This window comes from Lontra canadensis, unplaced genomic scaffold, assembly GCF_010015895.1.
Source record: "Lontra canadensis isolate GAN:19392208 unplaced genomic scaffold, GSC_riverotter_1.0 scaffold25, whole genome shotgun sequence".
NCBI classification, from domain to species: domain Eukaryota; kingdom Metazoa; phylum Chordata; class Mammalia; order Carnivora; family Mustelidae; genus Lontra; species Lontra canadensis.
In genome coordinates, this window is record NW_022631019.1 from 11,539,046 (window position 1) to 11,557,227 (window position 18,182).

General features: G+C 53.0%; 1 protein-coding gene across 5 annotated transcripts; it reads left to right on the forward strand.

Annotated features, from left to right (window-relative positions):
* Window positions 1-938: 938 nt before the first annotated feature.
* NECAP2 (NECAP endocytosis associated 2) lies at window positions 939-15,703 on the forward strand. 5 transcript variants are annotated; one of them, XM_032863538.1, is made up of 8 exons: window positions 941-1,091; window positions 3,454-3,554; window positions 6,001-6,105; window positions 6,192-6,273; window positions 7,238-7,346; window positions 9,790-9,967; window positions 13,599-13,686; window positions 14,477-14,644. In XM_032863538.1, exons 1-8 carry the CDS (start codon window positions 1,000-1,002, stop codon window positions 14,523-14,525), a joined length of 804 nt encoding a protein of 267 aa, XP_032719429.1. In that variant the 5' UTR covers window positions 941-999; the 3' UTR covers window positions 14,526-14,644. The 5 variants fall into 5 exon arrangements, 4 of the variants coding, with proteins under 4 accessions (XP_032719431.1, XP_032719432.1, XP_032719429.1 ...); XM_032863539.1 differs by having other exon boundaries at window positions 943-1,091; window positions 13,602-13,686; XR_004383336.1 differs by lacking the exons at window positions 13,599-13,686; window positions 14,477-14,644 and adding an exon at window positions 8,214-8,305 and having other exon boundaries at window positions 939-1,091; window positions 9,790-9,876.
* Window positions 15,704-18,182: the final 2,479 nt, after the last annotated feature.

Below are 18,182 nucleotides of genomic sequence, written 5' to 3' on the forward strand. Positions count from 1 at the left end.
ATTAATTCTGTAATAAAGAACTTATACAGCGTGGGTACAAGGAGAGAGCGGAGCGGGGATATGCGGGTGAGCAAATGTGAGAGCATTCAGTGAAGCGAAGACGTGATCAGCACAATCGCATAGTAAACAATCGTGGAATGAATGAGGGATGGCACAGGAGAAGGGATTTTTTTTTTTTATGATTTTATTTATTTATTTGACAGACAGAGATCACAAGCAGGCAGAGAGGGGGAAGCAGGCTCCCTGATGAGCAGAGATGCAGAGCCTGATGCGGGGCTCCATGCGGGGCTCCATGCGGGGCTCGATCCCAGAAATCTGGGATCATGACCTGAGCCGAAGGCAGAGGCTTTAACCCACTGAGCCACCCAGGCGCCCCGAGGAGAAGGGATTTTGAGAACTTGACTATGGTAGGACAAAATGTATCCCCTATGACATTCTGTGAGAAATCCATGAGGACTGGGAGTCTGTCTTCGAGACTTACGTTAGTAGACTTTAATTTTTGTCGAGTGGACGTCACACTGGGCACGTGGAGCCCCACGTAGGGGTGGGTCAGGTTAGCCTCTCTCTAGGAGGAAGAGCCTCCGTGGAGGTTTCTAGAGTCAGGAGAAGGCAGGACGTTCAGGAAGAGCCCAGGGAAGTAGAGGCTGGAGGCCATATTGGCTTCAGGGTGAGCTGTGTGGGCCGATACAGCTTTGAATTTCAGCCAGCTGGGATGCAGGTGTAAGTGTTGAGGGGATGGGGATGACCCACAACTAGACAATGGACTGCAGCGGGGTCGGCACTCAAGTTTTCTCGGCTGCACATTAAGGCCTCGGACGAGCCGAATGGCTCCAGGATCCGTCCGCCGCGTGTCTTGAGCCAGAGTCGCCAGCAGAGGGCGGGAGGACGTGCTGAGGCCCGCAAGCTGCCGCTCTAGCCTGAGCCGGGTCATAGAGTCGAGCTGCTTCCGGACCCGCGGCTGGGAAGGAGCCGGAAGTCCGGTGGGCTCCGGGTGTCGAGATGGAGGAGGGAGAGTACGAGTCGGTTCTCTGTGTCAAGCCGGAGGTCCACGTCTACCGCATCCCGCCGCGAGCCACCAACCGTGGTTACAGGTAACCAGTTGCCGCCGGGCCAGGCTAACCCTGATTTAACCGCTTCCCCGCCGCCCGACACGCCCACCATGGGAGCCGAGGACGGCTCCGGCCGTTTAGGGGAGAGGCGGGGGTAATGCGGGGCCTTCTCCCAGTTCGAGGCCAGAGCGAGGAGGGAGACCCAGACTTGGGGCTGTGTCAGTCCGGCGCACGGGGCTACCAGCGCGGGGAGGGCTTTGGAGCCGTGTCTAGCCGGTACCCTAAGTGTGGTTCGGGGTGGTGGTGTCACAAGCCCTTTTCTTTCAGCCCTAACTGGTGGCCTTGAGGGGAACCTTGAAGAGCCTGAAGGGGGGGGGGGGGGGTCCTATCACGGGCGGAAATCCCCAGGGGAAGGAAAACAGCTCAGAACCGGCCAAAAGGACGCGTCCGAGGGAGCTGTAGGCGGATGGCCAGAGCCCGGGGACCCCTCCCTGCCCAGCTCCCTTCGCACGAACTTTAGTCCTTAGCTGGTGGCGGTTGTGAGGAGTGCATCGCGCTTCTCCGGTGAACTCTTCACCCGAGGCGGATGGACAGATGCTTGTAGGGTCTGGAAGGGAACGCAGGAAAGGGCGCTACGGGAGGGCAGTGGGAGTGGGAAGGAGACTTCCTTTCGCCATATGCTTTTTTTGGTACTGTTTGCATTTTGTTACCAAGCCTGTGCATTACCTGTGAAAAGGTGGGGGGCGGGGAGATGTACCTGTTACAGACAACCTTGTCTGTGGCTATTTTGTGCCCCTGGAGTGGGGGTGGAGTCGCTTTTGAAGGCCATGTTTTTGTCTCTGTGATTTGGAAATACAGAACTGGCCTGCATCACAAGGATGGTGGAGTGGCCACATTATCTGGCTTCTTGTTACTTTCCAGGTGTGTCAACACAGACTCCTGGCTGATTTTCTAGACAGCAGATTACTTTTTTGAACACCTGTGACATCTGTGGTGTAACTTGAAAGTAGTGTGAAAGCAACAAGAGAAGCCGTTACAAAAACACATCTGCTTTCTGTTATCAACCTGGAGATGGGGACACCAAACCCAGGACGGTCAGCCTACTCTGATCCCCTTCAGTGGGATGGGTTTTGTCCCTCCTGGTCCCTGCAAGAGTGAGGTTCCCAAGTGTCCGGCTGGCTGGTTTGGCGTAGAGGAAGCTGGCGGCCCCTGCCCTTCACCCTGAGAGCTCGTTTTAGCTTGGATCTGAGGCCCGTGTTGCCCCAGTAGGAGGAACTGAAACCGAGTCAGCTGACTTGTGAATCAAGAGTCTGCATTTGTGTGGTCCTCAAAAAGACCTGTGTCTGTAGTTAATGGTGTTGCTTAGGGACTTCCAGGAAAAGCCTTTGAAAACACCCAAAGTTCTTGCTATTTGGGGATTTTACTGAATTGCTTCTTAGAAGTAAAATGTGAAGTTACTACTTTAAAAGTCCCCAAAGAAGCTATTGTGATAGGTCCATGGTTTCCTGGGGTTCTTTTGGCCTGGAACACCTTTGGGGTTAAATTTCCTGGATTCACTTTTCTCAGGTGTATAGTTGCTCTCTTTTTCTCTTTTTGCTAATGATTGCTCGCTCTCTGCTTTTCCTCAAAGATCGTCTCACTGGTCCCAGATGGTCACTCTCGCCACTGCAGCCTGGCAGTGTCTTCTTAAACAGCAGGCCCAGGAGCTGCTGCTTTTACCGAAAGAAAACTGGAAATCCTGCTTCTGAGAAAAATCTCTGTAGTCTAGAACTGGGGCTGGCAAACTGCAACCCACTGTGTTTTTGTATGTCTCACAAGCTAAGGATGGTTTTTATATATATATATATTTTTTTTTTTTTTAAGATTTTATTTATTTATTTGACAGATCACAAGTAGGCAGAGAGGCAGGCAGAGAGAGGAAGGGAAGCAGGCTCTCCGCCGAGCAAAGAGCCCGACGCGGGGCTCGATCCCAGGACTCCAGGATCACGACCTGAGCCAAAGGCAGAGGCTTTAGCCCACTGAGCCACCCAGGCGCCCCTGGTTTTTATATTTTTAAATAGTAGTTGGGGAACATTTAAAAAGAATATCTCTTAATGCGAAAATTACATGAAATTCAGGTCTTTCGTGTCCAGAGAGTTGCGCTGAAATACAGTCACACGCCGCAGCAGACATTCAGATAAAATACATAAAGCACCAAGACGCTCCTGTACTCTGTATCACTGCTGTCACCCTACAACAGCAGAGTGGGTAGTTGTGACAGAGATGGGATGGTCCTTTTCGGAGAAAGTCTGGCAGCCTCTGGTCCTGAGCAGGCAGCCCACATGCCCTTCCCATTCCCGTCCCCAGCCCTGGAGTGAGGGAGCAGGACCCCCTAGCAGAGGCTCAATGGTTTTTGTCCCCGTAGGGCCGCGGAGTGGCAGCTGGACCAGCCATCATGGAGTGGCCGGCTGCGGATCACTGCAAAAGGGCAGGTGGCCTACATCAAGCTGGAGGACAGGACCTCAGGTAAAGGCCAGGGAGCCCCTTGTGGGGCTGAGATGCTGTACCTCCTACTTTGTGAAGGGAGAGGCAGCCCTGGCGAGTCCACTCGGGTCACGGGAACTGATCCTCCAAATCAAAGGCCAGCGGTCCTCTAAGCTGCCTCCATCCCCCCCCCCACCTTTAATTGTAGAAAGCCCGGTCTCCAGGTGTAGAAGGGTTCATTTCCTGTCATACACCTGTCTTTGGTGGGGGGCATCCTTAAGAACATACTAATTTTGGAATCCAGGAAGAGGAGACAGACAAGGTGGTCTCAGGTAGGAAGCCCCAGAGTTTGCCTTTAAGACCAGCTTGGCCAGGGGGAGACGCACAACACTGTGCCGCTGAGCGAGGCTTCCTCCTCAGAAATTCTGTTTATCAGCTGAATGGTAACTCCCCAGACTGACCACGCCCGTGAACTGAAAGTGCTGGAAGTTGTCCTACTCAGCTATTTCTTTGGTGAAAGGACAAGCCAAGCTGGGCTGTGTTGGGGTCAGCTGGCAGATGTCACCTTAGGGGAAATCTGTCTGGAAGTCATGTGCCCCCAGGGCCTCCGGGTGAGCTGTGGAGGCCGCCGCGGCCTGAAAGAGCCCCAGCCCCCAGAGCCGGGGTCGGGCATGGTGCTGCTCGGTCGGTGGCTGCAGCATTGGGTCATTTATTTTTCTAACGTGTAAGAGATTCTCCCGGGCGGGGCCGGGACCGGCTGTAAAGCGCCACAGGCAAAACCGCTATCTCTGAGAACTGCGTCTCTTGTGTCTGAGCCGTGGGACCCTTGGTGAGCCCCGTGACTGCTGGTGTCTCCTTTTTGAAAGGGGGATCACATTAGCTCCTGCTTCACACGATTGTTGGAAATACGAAGTGAGCACACATTTATCCAACTGCTTTGTGAACTGCAAGGTGACCCAGAGCAGTGATGCGTTCTGGAACATGGGGCTGGCTGGGTATTGGCTGCAGAGGAGTTTGAAAAGACAGCTGCTGTGACTAGGCCAGAGAATTCCGGGCTGTCCCAGGTGATCTCACGAGGGGTGGCAACAGCTGTTTCCTGCGAGCCTTGGGAACGGACTTGAAGGTGCCTGCCTAGTGGAGCAGCAGCTGCTCAGAGCTAAGCCTCCCCTGCAGGAGCCACCCTAGGGTGCTTGTGTCTCGGGGCCAGGCTGCCAGGTCCTCTTGTCTCTCGCTCTGCACTCCTTCTCGGCCAAGGCTAGTGGCATTTGGGCCAGGGGAGTGTTGGGACTGTCAAGTCAAATTTCAGCTCGTAGCAACATCCCTGGCCTCTGCCTACCAGATGCCAGTAGCACCCCCCAAGCTGTGAAAAACCAAAAATGTGTCTGCACATTGTCACATGTCCCTGGTCAGGGGCTGGGGCAAAACCACCACTGGTTGAGAATCACTGCTCTAGGCCAAAGGCGTCCAGGTGAGTACTAGATCCCCAGGGGCCAAGCTGGGGTTGGGGCACAGAGAAATTACCAAGAAGCTACAGACTCGAGGGCCACCAGTTTGGATTCAGCTGAGCCTTGATTACAGTCGCCTGTGAACCCCAGCACTGAGTAGAGGAGCCTCGGTCGAGTACCAGAAGCTTGGACAGAGGTCAGCACCTGTGGAAGCGACACGAGTTCAGAATGCCCCCAAAGGCGGGCACCGCACCGGGGCCTAGAGTGCCGGAGTGACAAGGGATGCGTTTGGCAGGGACTCCTTTTAAAACCGGTGGTCCTCTTGCCCTTTCTCAGCTGCTTCAGATCCTTCTTCTTGTTAAGATTTTATTTATTTGTCAGAGAAAGAGAGACAGAGAGAAAGCACAAGCAAGGGAAGAGGCAGGCAGAGGAGAAGCAGGCTCTCCGCTGAGCAAGGAGCCCAATGCGGGGCTGGATCCTGGGACCCTGGGATCATGACCAGAGCCGAGGGCAGCCGCTTAACCGACTGAGCCACCCAGGCGTCCCTGCTTCAGGTTCTTCTGTGGGCCCCCAAGCCCCTTTCACTGGGTTCTGCGGCTCCTCTGCAGTCCTGCCTCGGGTTCCAGGCCTTTTCTGAGGTGGTGCTGTACCTGAACCAGGGCCTGCCTGCTCCAGGGCCCTCCGGTGCAGGCAGGTGGGCTCCAGCCCAGCTCTCCTGTGAGAATGGAGTCCCAGCATTGCTAGAGGTTTGGATTGTCAGGGAAGACTAGAAATCCGGGACGATTTTGCATGTAATTTGATTTTGAAGAGTTTGGCAGTTAAATCAAGAATATTAACCTTGGGCTGTATCTGACCTGCAGGCCACTCCTGACTTAAACCTTTGCTTGGTTATAGGTCTGTGTCCTCTCTTCCATCAGAATGGATTTGATTTGAACCCTGGAGTAAGGTTTGCCTCGCTGCCTTTCAGGAAAAAGGCCGCAGTGGTTTGATAGAAATGTCAGGCGGGAAGGGGGCTCCAGGCTCACCCTAACCTGTGCTTCCAGGGGAGCTCTTTGCTCAGGCCCCGGTGGATCAGTTTCCCGGCACGGCTGTCGAGAGCGTAACGGATTCCAGCAGGTACTTCGTTATCCGCATCGAAGATGGAAACGGTGCGTGTGGGTTTCAGGGGTTCCTCCTCGTAAGAAGAGTTTCCTCTGCCGCTGGCAAGTGGGATTAATCCTGTGTTGTCCCCCAGGGCGCCGGGCATTTATTGGAATTGGCTTCGGGGACCGAGGCGATGCCTTTGACTTCAACGTTGCACTGCAGGACCACTTCAAGTGAGTGGTTCCAAGACACCGGTGCTCGTGCCTCTTTCCTTGCTTTCCTGGGACAGAATGGTTTCCCAGCCTAGGATACTTAGGTGCTTGTGTGGGATTCTTCTGCTAGCAGAGCCCCCGAGAGACTCACTGCTCCTGGGGGGCAGGCTGCCTTCTCTACTTTCCAGTCCTCTCCTTTTCCGCAGGTTCATCTCTCACTGGTCAGCTGGCCTCGCCTCTGATGTGCCATACCTCTTCCCTTACCAGGCCCCAGAGGAGTCAGAGTCCGTGGGGGGCTCATGGGGCCTTCCTGAGCCTGCTCCTTCGTGATACAATAAGTGGTGGCAGGTGGCCGCTGTCTGGGAGTCCTTTCGAAAGCTAAAAGACAGGGCAGGAAACACTGCTCCCTGCCACCTTCAGGCCTCCGTCTCTGGCTGCTGTCGAGTCGGCATGTGCGCAGCCACTTGCGTGGGCACCCCTGGCTCTTCCCTGGCCTGCTGTCCCTGCCCAGGTGGCTGCTGGATGGGTATCGAGTGGAGGGTGGAGGGTACCTTTGTGTTGCTCTCCACTTCCTGGGCATCTGTCTTGTCTCACCGTCTACCTTATGAGTCCTTGTGAGTGGGGGGGGGGTATGTTGTCCTGGTCCACATGCCAAGTGCTAGGGAGGAGAGGGCCAGTTCTCAGATTTCCTGAAGACCGGTGTGAGAACCTTTGTCTGCATGCACGAGCTCACTGAATTTTCAGAGCTGTCTTTAACACATACGTAACTGTCATCCCATTTTGTTGATGAGGGAACTGATCTGCCCGCAGCCACTTATGTGTCAGAGTCAGGATTCGAATTCAGGCCCAGCTCCCAAGCCTGCGTGTGCTCTTTCTGCCATGTAAAACCTCTTCCCGGACGGGTGGCAGGTGGAGGGGGAGTAAGGGAGTGGAATGCAGGGCAGCGGGTCTCTTCCTCACCTCTTTCTTCCTGTCCTCTCCCCAGGTGGGTGAAACAGCAGTGTGAATTTGCAAAACAGGCCCAGAACCCAGACCAGGGCCCCAAGCTGGACCTAGGCTTCAAAGAAGGCCAGACCATCAAGCTCAACATCGCGGTGAGTCCCACCTCACTTGGCTTTGTCGGCCAGCCCCAGCCCCCGCCCCGAGCCCGCGTGCCCTTTTCCCACGCTTCAGTTCCATCGGTTGAGTAGATGTTTGTGGCTCAGCTGCCTTTTGCCAGGTCCTGTGCTGGGGGTGAATGAGAGAGCTCTGCTCTCGAGGAGCTCAGAATTAAACAGAAGGGCGAGGCGAGATGGGACCACAGCCTGAGAGGGGAGGGGACACGCTCAGTGCCGTGAGCGCCTAGAGGAGGAGCACACAGCCCATAGTTAAGGGAAGCGAGGAAGGGTTCCTAGAAAAAGTGACCTGTAAGGAAGGGAAAGGTGGGGGATCAAAGGCAGTTCAAGCAGAGGGAACAGCATGTACAAACCCTCTGAGTTGAGAAGAAGCATCAGTCCCTTGTCGCCAGAGCTGGTGTTTCTGACCAGGCTGTTAGAGTGGGGGTCAGCTGCGTCCTGGCCTTGCTCCTCAAGGAAGAGTAGGGAGGGCTCTGGACAGGAAGGCATTGAGGTGGGTGCTGGGAATCATGGGCAGCTTCTGCTGGTGGTGGTGTCCTGACGCCCCATGTCTCATCCTGAGCTGCCCTGCCTCTGGGTTTCCGCTTGTTAGCTCCTGTGGAGAACGGGTAAAGGTAGGGCAGGCTGGGTGTCCGGACTGGGTCCTCACCTGACTGCAGGGAGTGGGGTTGGAGTGATTGGGGGATCCAAGGACCACATGGGAATGTTTTTTGAAGAAACTTTGTAACCCTAAGATAATACTTTTCCTCTTTACTTCCTCTTTATTTACTATCTCTTTCTCCTCTTTTCTGCTTCATGCTGGTGATGATTTGGGACCCTTGACGTTGGCCAACTGGCCCTTAACAGAAAATACAGGTCATGTCCAGTGGACTGGTCGGGGTGTGACTCCTCTCTTGCTGGAGGAAACTAGCATTTAATGAGCATCACCTGTGTGCCAGGTAGTGTTTTTAGGCACTTACACGAATAAACATTCTCCCATTTTACAGGCAAGGAAATTGAGGCTTAGAGAATTTAAGGGACTTGCCCAGGTCATAGAGCTGAAAATAACCAGCCCAGGTGGACTCTCACTGAGGGCTTTGAGGGTTCTGGCTTCAGGGCTGTGGTCTTGGACTACAAGTAGGTAACCTTGTCTTCATCTTCGTAACTTACACTGGTTTCTGGCTCACATCGGGGCTCAGGTTTTTGTTTTTTAATTTTGTCTTCTTCTTTTTTTTTTTTTTTAAAGATTTTATTTATTTACTTGAGAGAGCAGGAGCGGGGACAGAGGGAGAGAAGAAAGGGAGAAGCAGGGAGCTCAGTGCAGGGCTCGATCCCAAGACACTGAGGTCATGATCGGAGCCAAAGTCAGATGCTTAACTGGCTGAGCCAGCTAGACACACACCCCCCACCTTTTTTTAATGTTTTATGGAAGTATGATACACCTACTGGAAAGTGCACACATCATAAATGCAGAACTCAGTGAATCTTTGAAAACCAAATGGACCCGTGCAATCTAGCCACCAGGTCAAGAAGCAGAGATTATCAGCATTCTGGAAGCCCATCTCCTGTTCCGTCCACACGCCAGAGCCACCACCGTCCTGATGTTGAATGCCCTGGATTTTGTTTTCAAACAAAATCTGCCTTTGTTTTGTTGCTCATAGTTTGTCCATTGTCACTGCAGTGGCGTATTTCATTGTGAGAATGTGTCATAGTGTTACTGTTTGTGGGTTTGGTTTTTTTTTAAAGATTGATTTATTTATTCGAGGTGGGGAGGGACAGGGGGAGAGAGATCCTCTCCAGCAGACTCCCTGCTGAGCACAGAGCCCCACGGGAGGCTCTGTCCCACGTCCTGAGATCACGACCTGAGCCAAAATCAAGAGTCAGATGCTTAACCGACGGAGCCCCCCAGGTGCCCCCAGTGTTATTCTTTAATCGATGGTAGACACTGGGTAATTGCCAATTTGGAGCTATTCCAAATGGCCTGGCTATGGACGTCCAAGGGCATGTCTTTCAGTGCCATGAGTATGTTTCTGTGGGGTCTGTTTCCAGGAGGGAAATTGCAGGGTCAGCAGTTCAGGTAGTGGTGTACGAGGGAGCCTTCTGTTTGCTGCACGTCCTTTTCATACCGACAGTCTTCATCCCAGCCGTTCTGGTGCATGTGTAATGACACAGCACTCGTTTGATTTGTAATTTTAATTTGTATTTCCCCGCTGCTTAATGAAGCCGGGGCTGAGTTTGCAAATGAGATGTATTTGGGATCACTCTGGAACTGTGATGCCTTGACCACCACTCAAAACAGTAAGAGTGCTGGATGGCTCTTACCGTCTTTTGGTTATACAGACGTTTGGGGCTTGGGGGCCCCCTTGGCCCTCTTTGTGGGGTTTTCTGATAAGCAGGGGTCCCCAGCAGAACTGACTGGTTTGCATTCCTCGCCTCTCTTCAGAACATGAAGAAGAAGGAAGGAGCAGCTGGGACCCCCCGAGCACGCCCGGCCAGCACGGGAGGACTGAGCCTGCTTCCCCCACCCCCCGGGGGAAAAACCTCCACCCTGATCCCTCCCCCTGGGGAGCAGGTGTCTGTGGGGGGATCACTCGTCCAGACAGCAGTTGGTCCCAGTTCAGGTCAGTAAGCTGCACCTACAGGTTCCTCTTCCCCCCGGCAGCTGGGGCCCCGTGCCATTCCCGCCTTCACTCACGCTGTCCATCATTTGGTACCTGTCTGTGATACCAGGAAGCTGCTCCTGCCCAGACTGGGTAAGGGGTTCCTCTGTTTTCTGATACCTGCCACTTCCCCTGCTCAGTGCCTCTGTCTGCCCCTGTCAGGCGGGGGCTGCAGCCTGTTTGCTGTGACACTGATTTGCTGTGAAATCATCAGTGTGTGGGCACCTGGTTCTTAGAGGCTGCTCAGTGTTTGTCGCGTGGGTAAGTGACAGAGACAAGGTCTGCTCGCATCTAGTAGGAGACAGGAGCCCAGGGCACAGAGACGGAATGAATGGGTCCACATACGACCAGCCAGGATGATGTGGGAGGCTCTGTGGAAAAGGTGGCATTGAGGTGGGCCTTGAAGGAGGAGATTGGGGCAGGGGACGCTTGGCCTTCCAGACAGAGAGAAGAGTGGGAGAAGGGCTCAAATTTTTAAATACCTGGTATGTGTAGGGAAATGGATGTAGTGTAAGTCAAGTGAGTGGTGGGAGGTAAAGTTGGGGATTTAATTTAGAGCAAGCTCCTTGGTAAGGCCCTCGGGGTGCTGGGAAGTGGAGAGGCGACTCCCCCAGCACACTGTGTTAGTGTTTGCTCTAAGGTGTAAGGAATGCCTTTTGGTGACCCCAGGATTCCAGAACTTAGTGCCCAGTCCCAGCCATCAATAGTGCTGGGGAGCTAGCCCATTTTTCTTGGCCCCCCACCCTACCCACCCAGCCTAGCTGAGGTTCCAGGCCTTCCCCAGGCTGGGTAATTATCCCAGCTCAGTTTCTCCACACAGATCTCACTAGGTTCTAGGGAGCAGGATCTAGGCAGGAAGCCTGCTTTCTTTCCCTTTTAAGGGTGTGGACAGAGGCTTCACCATCTGGCGGTCAGGCTTCCAACCTCAGCCTTTGGGGGAATTCCCAGCCCAGGATTGGGTAGGAGTAGCGGTCAGCCAGCCTCCGCCCTGGTACCAGGAACCATTCTTCCAGCATTGTTTCTCAGAGTAACGGGACCACCTGCCTTGGCATCGCCAGGAGCGTGGACAGGAATCTGTGTTCCTAACGGTGTTTGGATCCTCACCACGGTGGGAGAACCATTATCTCAGGCCTTCCCTTGGCCGCTGGTGCATGTTTAACAGCCCATACGGAGTATCCGCTATGTGCCAGGCAGTGTTTTAGGCCCTGGGAATGTTGCAGGTACAGCACCAAGTCCCTGCTCTCAAGAGCTTATGGATTTTTGTTTGTTTGTTTGTTTGTTTTTAAGGTTTTATGTATTTATTTTGAGAAAGCTAGAGTGATGGGAACAGAGGGAGAGGGAGAATCTCAAGGAGACTCCACCCGGAGCTCAGAGCACGATGTTGGGGCTTGATCTCATACCCTGAGATCATGACCTGAGCCAAAGTCAAGAGTGGGACACAACCAACTGAGCCACCCAGGTGCCCCTCAAGGGCTTACATTCTTTTTTTAAAATAATTTTTGTATTAGAGAGCACAAGCAGGGGGAGCGGCAGAGGGAGACGGAGAAGCAGACTCCCCACTGAGCAGGGAACCGATGTGGGGCTCAATCCCAGGACCCTGGGATCATGACATGAGCCGAAGGCAGATGCTTAATGCCTGAGCCGCCCAGGTGCCCTGCTCTAGTGATTTTTTTAAAAAAAGATTTTATTTATCTATTAGTGTGTGCACACAGGGGAGAGGGAGAGGGAGAAGCAGACTCCTGGCTGAGCAGGGAGCCCGATGTGGGGCTCCCAGGACTCCAGGATCATGACCTGAGCCAAAGGTAGACAATCAACTGACTAGGCCATCCAGGCGCCCCAAGGGCTTACATTCTTTTTTTGTTTTGTTTTGTTTTGTTTTTAAGATTTTATTTGACAGAGATCACAAGTAGGCAGAGAGGCAGGCAGGGAGAGAGGAGGAAGCAGGCTCCCCGCTGAGCAGAGAGCCTGATGCAGGGCTCGATTCCAGGACCCTGAGATCATGACTTGAGCCGAAGGCAGAGGCTTAACCCACTGAGCCACCCAGGCGCCCCTAGGGCTTATGTTCTAACGTACAAGACAGGCAGTCAGTGTGTCTGCAGACAAAATGCTGTCAGATAATGAGCTGCGAAGAGCTACCGTTTGTTGAACACTTAGTATACCAGACTGGCTGAGTTCTGTTCTGGCTTATTCATTGTGTGATAGAAGATTGATTGCCTGCTTCTCTGGGCCTTGGTTTTCTGATCTCTAGGCTGAGGCGGGGGTCATGATAACCTACAGTGTGGGTTTCTTGTGAGGGTTCAGTGAGCTAATCCATGTGTAGCACTTGCGAACGATACCTAAAACACTAAGTGCTTATGTTCATTAGGTCTCATGCCACTAATGTGGTCGTTATCACCACCACGTGCTGGGCCTTCTCCAAGCTTGCCACTGTATTAACTGCTGCAGCCCGGGCTGGTTCTGTGAAGTAGTCACTGTTACCGTCCCTCACCCCCACATGAGATAAGGAAACGAACTTGAAGGATGTGCATTGAGTCACCCAGTTGGTCCTGGCCTGTCTTCCCCCAGGGACTGTGATGGGTCTGAATGGGACAATTCGCTACAAGCACTTGGCAGGCATTTGGTGAGCTGTAAAACTCGGTCCTCGAGGGCCCTGCTGTTATCTGGTCTCCCTGCGCAGAGCAGATTAGAAATAGCAAATTGGTGGGAGGGTGGAGGGAGGAGGGCACAGAGCCCCCAGCAGGGACAGCAGCCTGGAGGGCGGTGCTGGAAGAGCACAGAAGCCTGCCTGGCTGCCCCCTGTGCCCCCCACCTCTGTGAAGGGGCACACAGACGGCCCTGTGTTACTTCTTCTGGAAGGCTTGCTCCAAACCCTAACCAGTTTGGGTCCCAGCACTTGGCACATGTCTGGAGCATAACTTTTTCAATTAGTCGATCTAGACCCTGGACTGAGGGCTTTATGTGAGGATGACCTTGCATTCTGTGGTAGGCATTTTCCATTCAACAAGCCAGGGCGGATGGGGCGCCTGGGTGGCTCAGTGGGTTAAGCCTCTGCCTTTGGCTCTGGTCATGATCCCAGGGTCCTGGGATCGAGCCCCGCATCAGGCTCTCTGCTTGGCAGGGAGCCTGTTTCCTTTTCTCTCTCTCTACCTGCCTCTCTGCCTGCTTGTGATCTTTGTCAAACAAATAAATAAAATCTTAAAAAAAAAAAAAAAACCAGGGCGGGAGCATGTGAATTTTAAACAGATTGCCAACATAAGCGGTTGAAGACCTCAGCTTGGTCAGTGTGAGTCAGTGTGAGTGACAGATGATGTGTGACTTGTCCTCACCGGCACCTTCCCTCCACCTTGTGTGTCTGTGGTTTTCCACTTTTCTCCAGGAGCCCTCAAGGGCTCATGAGCAGATGGAAATGCGGCAGCTTGTTTGTTTTTTCGTTTTGTTTTGTTTTTTTGGTCCCAGAGCGGGTCTCTGTGTGTCTTTCTCGGCCACCCAGAATCATGAGACTGATTTCAGGGTCACTGAGACCAGAAAGAGAGATCTCTGACTCCTGTGTCTCCTTTCCTTCTCTCCCTGCTGGCGGATTTGGGGACATCAATAGGAGGGGCCACCGTATCCTGGCCGCAACCCAGGCCTGCCACGACTGCCACCACCGACATCTGGGGAGACTTTACCAAATCCACAGGGTAAGGAGAGGGTCACATTCTTGTGGTGGGACTGGGGCCAGGGCTGTGTCCCTAGAAACCTGGGATTGTTCCAGATGCTATTCTTCTGGTATTTGGAGCAACAGCTCAGGCTTGGATGTTTTCTGGCCAGCCAGAGGGCAGAGCCCCAGAGTGCCGCTTTGGGTGGCTTACTTTGCTTCCTGAAGGGTTTTTGCTGCTCTCTACTGCTAGGTGACCTGGGCTATGCTGTAACTCTTTCCGGTCTTCAGCCACCTTTGCTCGCCCCAGTAGCCTCTCCCCTTGTTCCTCTACTCCACATGCCCTAACCCCGCCCCAGCTCTCCTGGAACACTGGACTGAGAGTTAACCGTGGATCTCTCCTTGGCCCGCTTGCATTCTCTGCCTCAATAAAACTTCAAGCCTTTCCTTGGAGTCAAGGGGAAAAGACACTAAAAACTGACTGCACCATTGTTTCTGGGGATGGGCTGTAGGACGGGACTCAGCACCTGTGTTTACTGTAAAGACAGATCGTTTAGACTTTATAGACCTCATGGTCTCTACTTGGTTTTGCTTTGTAGCTCAAAAGCATCCATAGATGGCGTGTAAATGAGTGGGCCTGTCTGTGTGCCAATAACTATTTATACAGACAGAGGACTAGATTTGGTGCCTGGGCTGTAGTTTATTGACCCCTGCTCTACAACATTCAGGGACTGACTTCTTGGAGCTCTTTCTGCCCAGAGAGAAGCCTCATTTTACTGACTGTATTTTCAAATGTCTGAACTCTCCCACCCCTCCCTTTTTTCCTTTTACAGATCGACTTCCGGCCAGACTCAACCAGGTACAGGCTGGGTCCAGTTCTGATCTGAGTGTAGTCCCTCTTTTTCCTCATACAATTTCTGGAAAGAAGCCACGTCACCTGGGCCAAAAGGAAGGAGGACGAAGCACTCCCAGGCCCGCCTCTGTTTGGAGCATGACTCTCTCCTCTCCTCCTCAGCTGACTTTGACAGACTGGCGTGTTAGGCAGTAAATGGGCGCAGTGTCACACGGTTTCCTGGGAGTCAAGGAGGAAAGCCCAGCATCCCTGTCCCTGTCCATCTCTTGACACGAGAGACTCTGAGACTGCTGCTTCCATCACGTGACCCATATTAAACAGAAGCCCCCAAAGCAAAAGAAGGGCTTGAGCGTGCTACCTGCCTCAGCTGGGCCCTTCTCAGTGGTTACAGATGTCCCGTGATCCCTGGCCAGAAGGAGGGTCTTCTGCACGCTTGTTGGCTGTAGCCACGTCACTCACGGTGCCTTCAGAGGGGGGATTCCTTCCTGATTTCTGGCAGGTTTATAGGCTGCACCTCGAGCAGATAATCAGGAGGGAAATCAAGAGTATTAACCAGCTTTTAAAAATTTTTTATTTGCTTTGCTAGCGTGCTGATCTGCACTAACTCATCTTTGCAAAAGGGACTGCTCCTGCAAGATGTCCCAGCAGGGACCTCGGAAAGCATCCCGCCCTGTCCGCCGTAGGAGCTGCTCTGAGCTTCAGAAAGTGTTGTTCTTCTTGGCTAAGTGGCCTGGCTGCCGGGTCACCATGTGGGCAGTGCGGGCTGAGGCAGGCGCCGGAAGCTGTTCAGGCAGGAAAGCCGGAACTATTCTCATGGCGGTGGGCAGTCCAGCCATCCTGTCCACTGACAGCTCTCTGGGTTCAGGGGCCCCCAGCGCAGTTCCCAGGGGCCTTGGGTTTTCTCCTTGCTGTGGTTTCTGAAGTGCCTTGTCTGCAGACAGCCTCTTACTTTGTTTTCTCCTTCAGAGACTACACGACGGAAGGAGTTCCGAGTGAACTGGGAGACTAGGGCTGCCTGTTTTACTGGTTGATGAGAAATAATTTTATCTGAGCACACCTCGAAATTTGCTTTTTATCAACATACTTTACCTCTTAATTGATCGATTTTTTTGAAGGGTCAGGACAACTGAAAAAAAAAAAAAAGTGTTGGCCTTTTTGTGGGACCAGATTCCGAAGATAAATAAATATTTTTACTTCTGTCCGTGTATGTCAAAGATGAGCCTGTTTTTGGCAGCATGGCCACGAAGCCATCCAGGGTGCCGCAGCTAGACTCACAGCCACCTCCCACTGCTGATCATATGTCCAGATTTAAAGTCCGGTGCCAGGGTGTCACATGAGGCAGAATAAGAGAATTGGGTCTTGTTGCTCTAAGGCAACCAGTAACGTCTCCCCGGTGTATCTAGAAGAGCACTGGGACATTTTTAGCTTAATGTGGGAGGGGGCCCCTGCCTCCCCGCAAGACCTCACCGGGGAAACCACTCCCTAATTGGGAACAGTGTAACAGGCACGCAGAAGCAAAAAACTAAAGGCCCCAACACTTCCCGTGCTCAAGGGTTTGGTAAGAAAGCTGCAGTTTTTGTTAGTTATGAAACAGCTGTTCTGGCTAATAAACCATGTAAGGAGGGACATAGAAGATGAGAAGGAAGGGTCCTCTTCCCTTCGAGTAAGAGTAAGGAGTTAGCATCAGAGGAGTCTGGAGTAGGACACCTTGCGTCTCTTGCCCATTACATCCCATCTTCTTCCTTCCTGAGTGCTTGGAGGCTGGAAAGGAAGTTTACCTTGAACTCTTCCTGGAGTGGAATTTCCTCTCCTTGGAGGTGGGCTCTCAGGTTCTGGAGCTGGACCTGGGCTTCGGGTCTGAGTGCTGTCCTTGTTAGGCTCCTTCCTTAACTCAGGGGTCAGTCCCAGGAGGCCTAGCTGCACTAGCACGTGCCCACGTGTCATAGTTTGGCCTTAATTACCCTCATCTAGAATCAGAAAACCGTTACTCCTAATGGGGCTGGTGAGGCGGCTGGTGAAGCGGCTGGTGAAGCAGCCATCAAGGGTCTAACCGGAAAAACACTTTGACACATCCGTGAGGGGTTGGTGGGCGGGTAATAAAACAGTTCGGTGTTCTCCATCACCAACTGGAAGCCTGGTTGGGAAAAACCTACCAGGGTCCCCAGGAAAATCCCCACTGCCAAACCAGGCTTCTCTTCAGACACCTGACTGGAGCTTCCAAGTGGGTGGGGTGGGGTGGGGGGACACGGGGCCTGGGCTGCGGTCTACAGAGCAGGGGGATTTGAATACCCTCCCAGATGAGCGTGGCTCCCACAATTGCCACTACCAGGTGTGCCCATCTCCAGGAATCTTCTAGCGCAGGCCAGACCCATGACTTCTAAGCAACACAATAAGGCAAAGAGGACAAAATGTGGCTTCCATGATCACGTTACAGAACATCACATCTGTCCTGTCAGGACATCTGTCCAGAGAGTGACCTCTGTTACTGGCTTTGGAGAAACAAGCTGCTCTGTGTGTGCCACCCCGGTTGGAGGGTCAAAGAGGCGAGGAGCTAGGGCAGCCTCAGGCTGACAGCCAGCATGAAACCACAGCCCCTGGTCCAGCAGTCTGCAAGGAAGGGAGCCCTGACCAAACCATGGGAGCCTGGAAGCCGGTCCTTGCCCAGCTGGTTGTTCAGATGAGCCCCATGCCCCGGCCAGCCTTGACTACAGCTGTGCCCAGACACCTGACCCAGAGAAACAGCCAGGAAATGTTTTGAACTGCTGCATTTGTGGGAATCCTGTTAGACAATAGATCACTAAGACAAGAAGTGAGCAAAACATGTTTGAAGTGGGAGTCTCGGAGAAAAGCTTCTGTACAGATCTGAGGCCTCTGTGGCCTTGGCAGCTCACTTCCCATGCTCCTTTGGGCTTCCTCTCCCCCCTTTATGTTGCCAGCAGCGATGGCTCGATGATGCTTACCCCGTGCTAGGCACTGTTCCATGCACTTGGCCTAAAACTCGTTTTGCCATCACATCTGCCCTCCAAGGTAGGTACTCACCTGTTTTACAAATGACGAGACTGAAGCAGTGAGATGAGGTAGTTTGCCTGAAGTCATATGGCTGCTGAGTGGCAGAGCTGGGATCAGAACCCAGGCGTCTGGCTCCAGCATCCATGCTTCTAATCAGACGGATCCAACCAGTGCTGCCTCCGGGGCGGGCTTGGAAGACTGGGTTAATCTGTGGGAGTTCCCATTCTTCTAGTAGATCAAGAAAGCCGTAACATGGCAGGTATCAAATGACAAGTCAAGGGCGGGGCCTTGCTTCCTAGGTGATTAGAAGCCCCTCCATGCTTCACGGCACATAGTAGGTGTTGATTTCTCTGAGCAGACGGTGACAGGAGGGAGCTATGCTCTGTGGGCAGAATGGACCAGAATGGGGAGAAGACAAGTTTTTCCTTACTGCAGCTTGAACGTAGACAGATACTTTAATGTTTTCTTCCGGATTACAGAGGTAACGCAGGTACAAAAACAAAACCAGAGGATATTAGCAATCATCCCAAATCATTCCTTGCTTTGTAGGAACAGGAGCCCATCTCTGAGGACACCCTGAACCGGATTTAGGGCCCACCCCTGGATTTAGGTGGACCTTGAACCCAGAAAACTTGGGCGCCTGGGTGGCTCAGCTGGTTAAGCGACTGCCTTTGGCT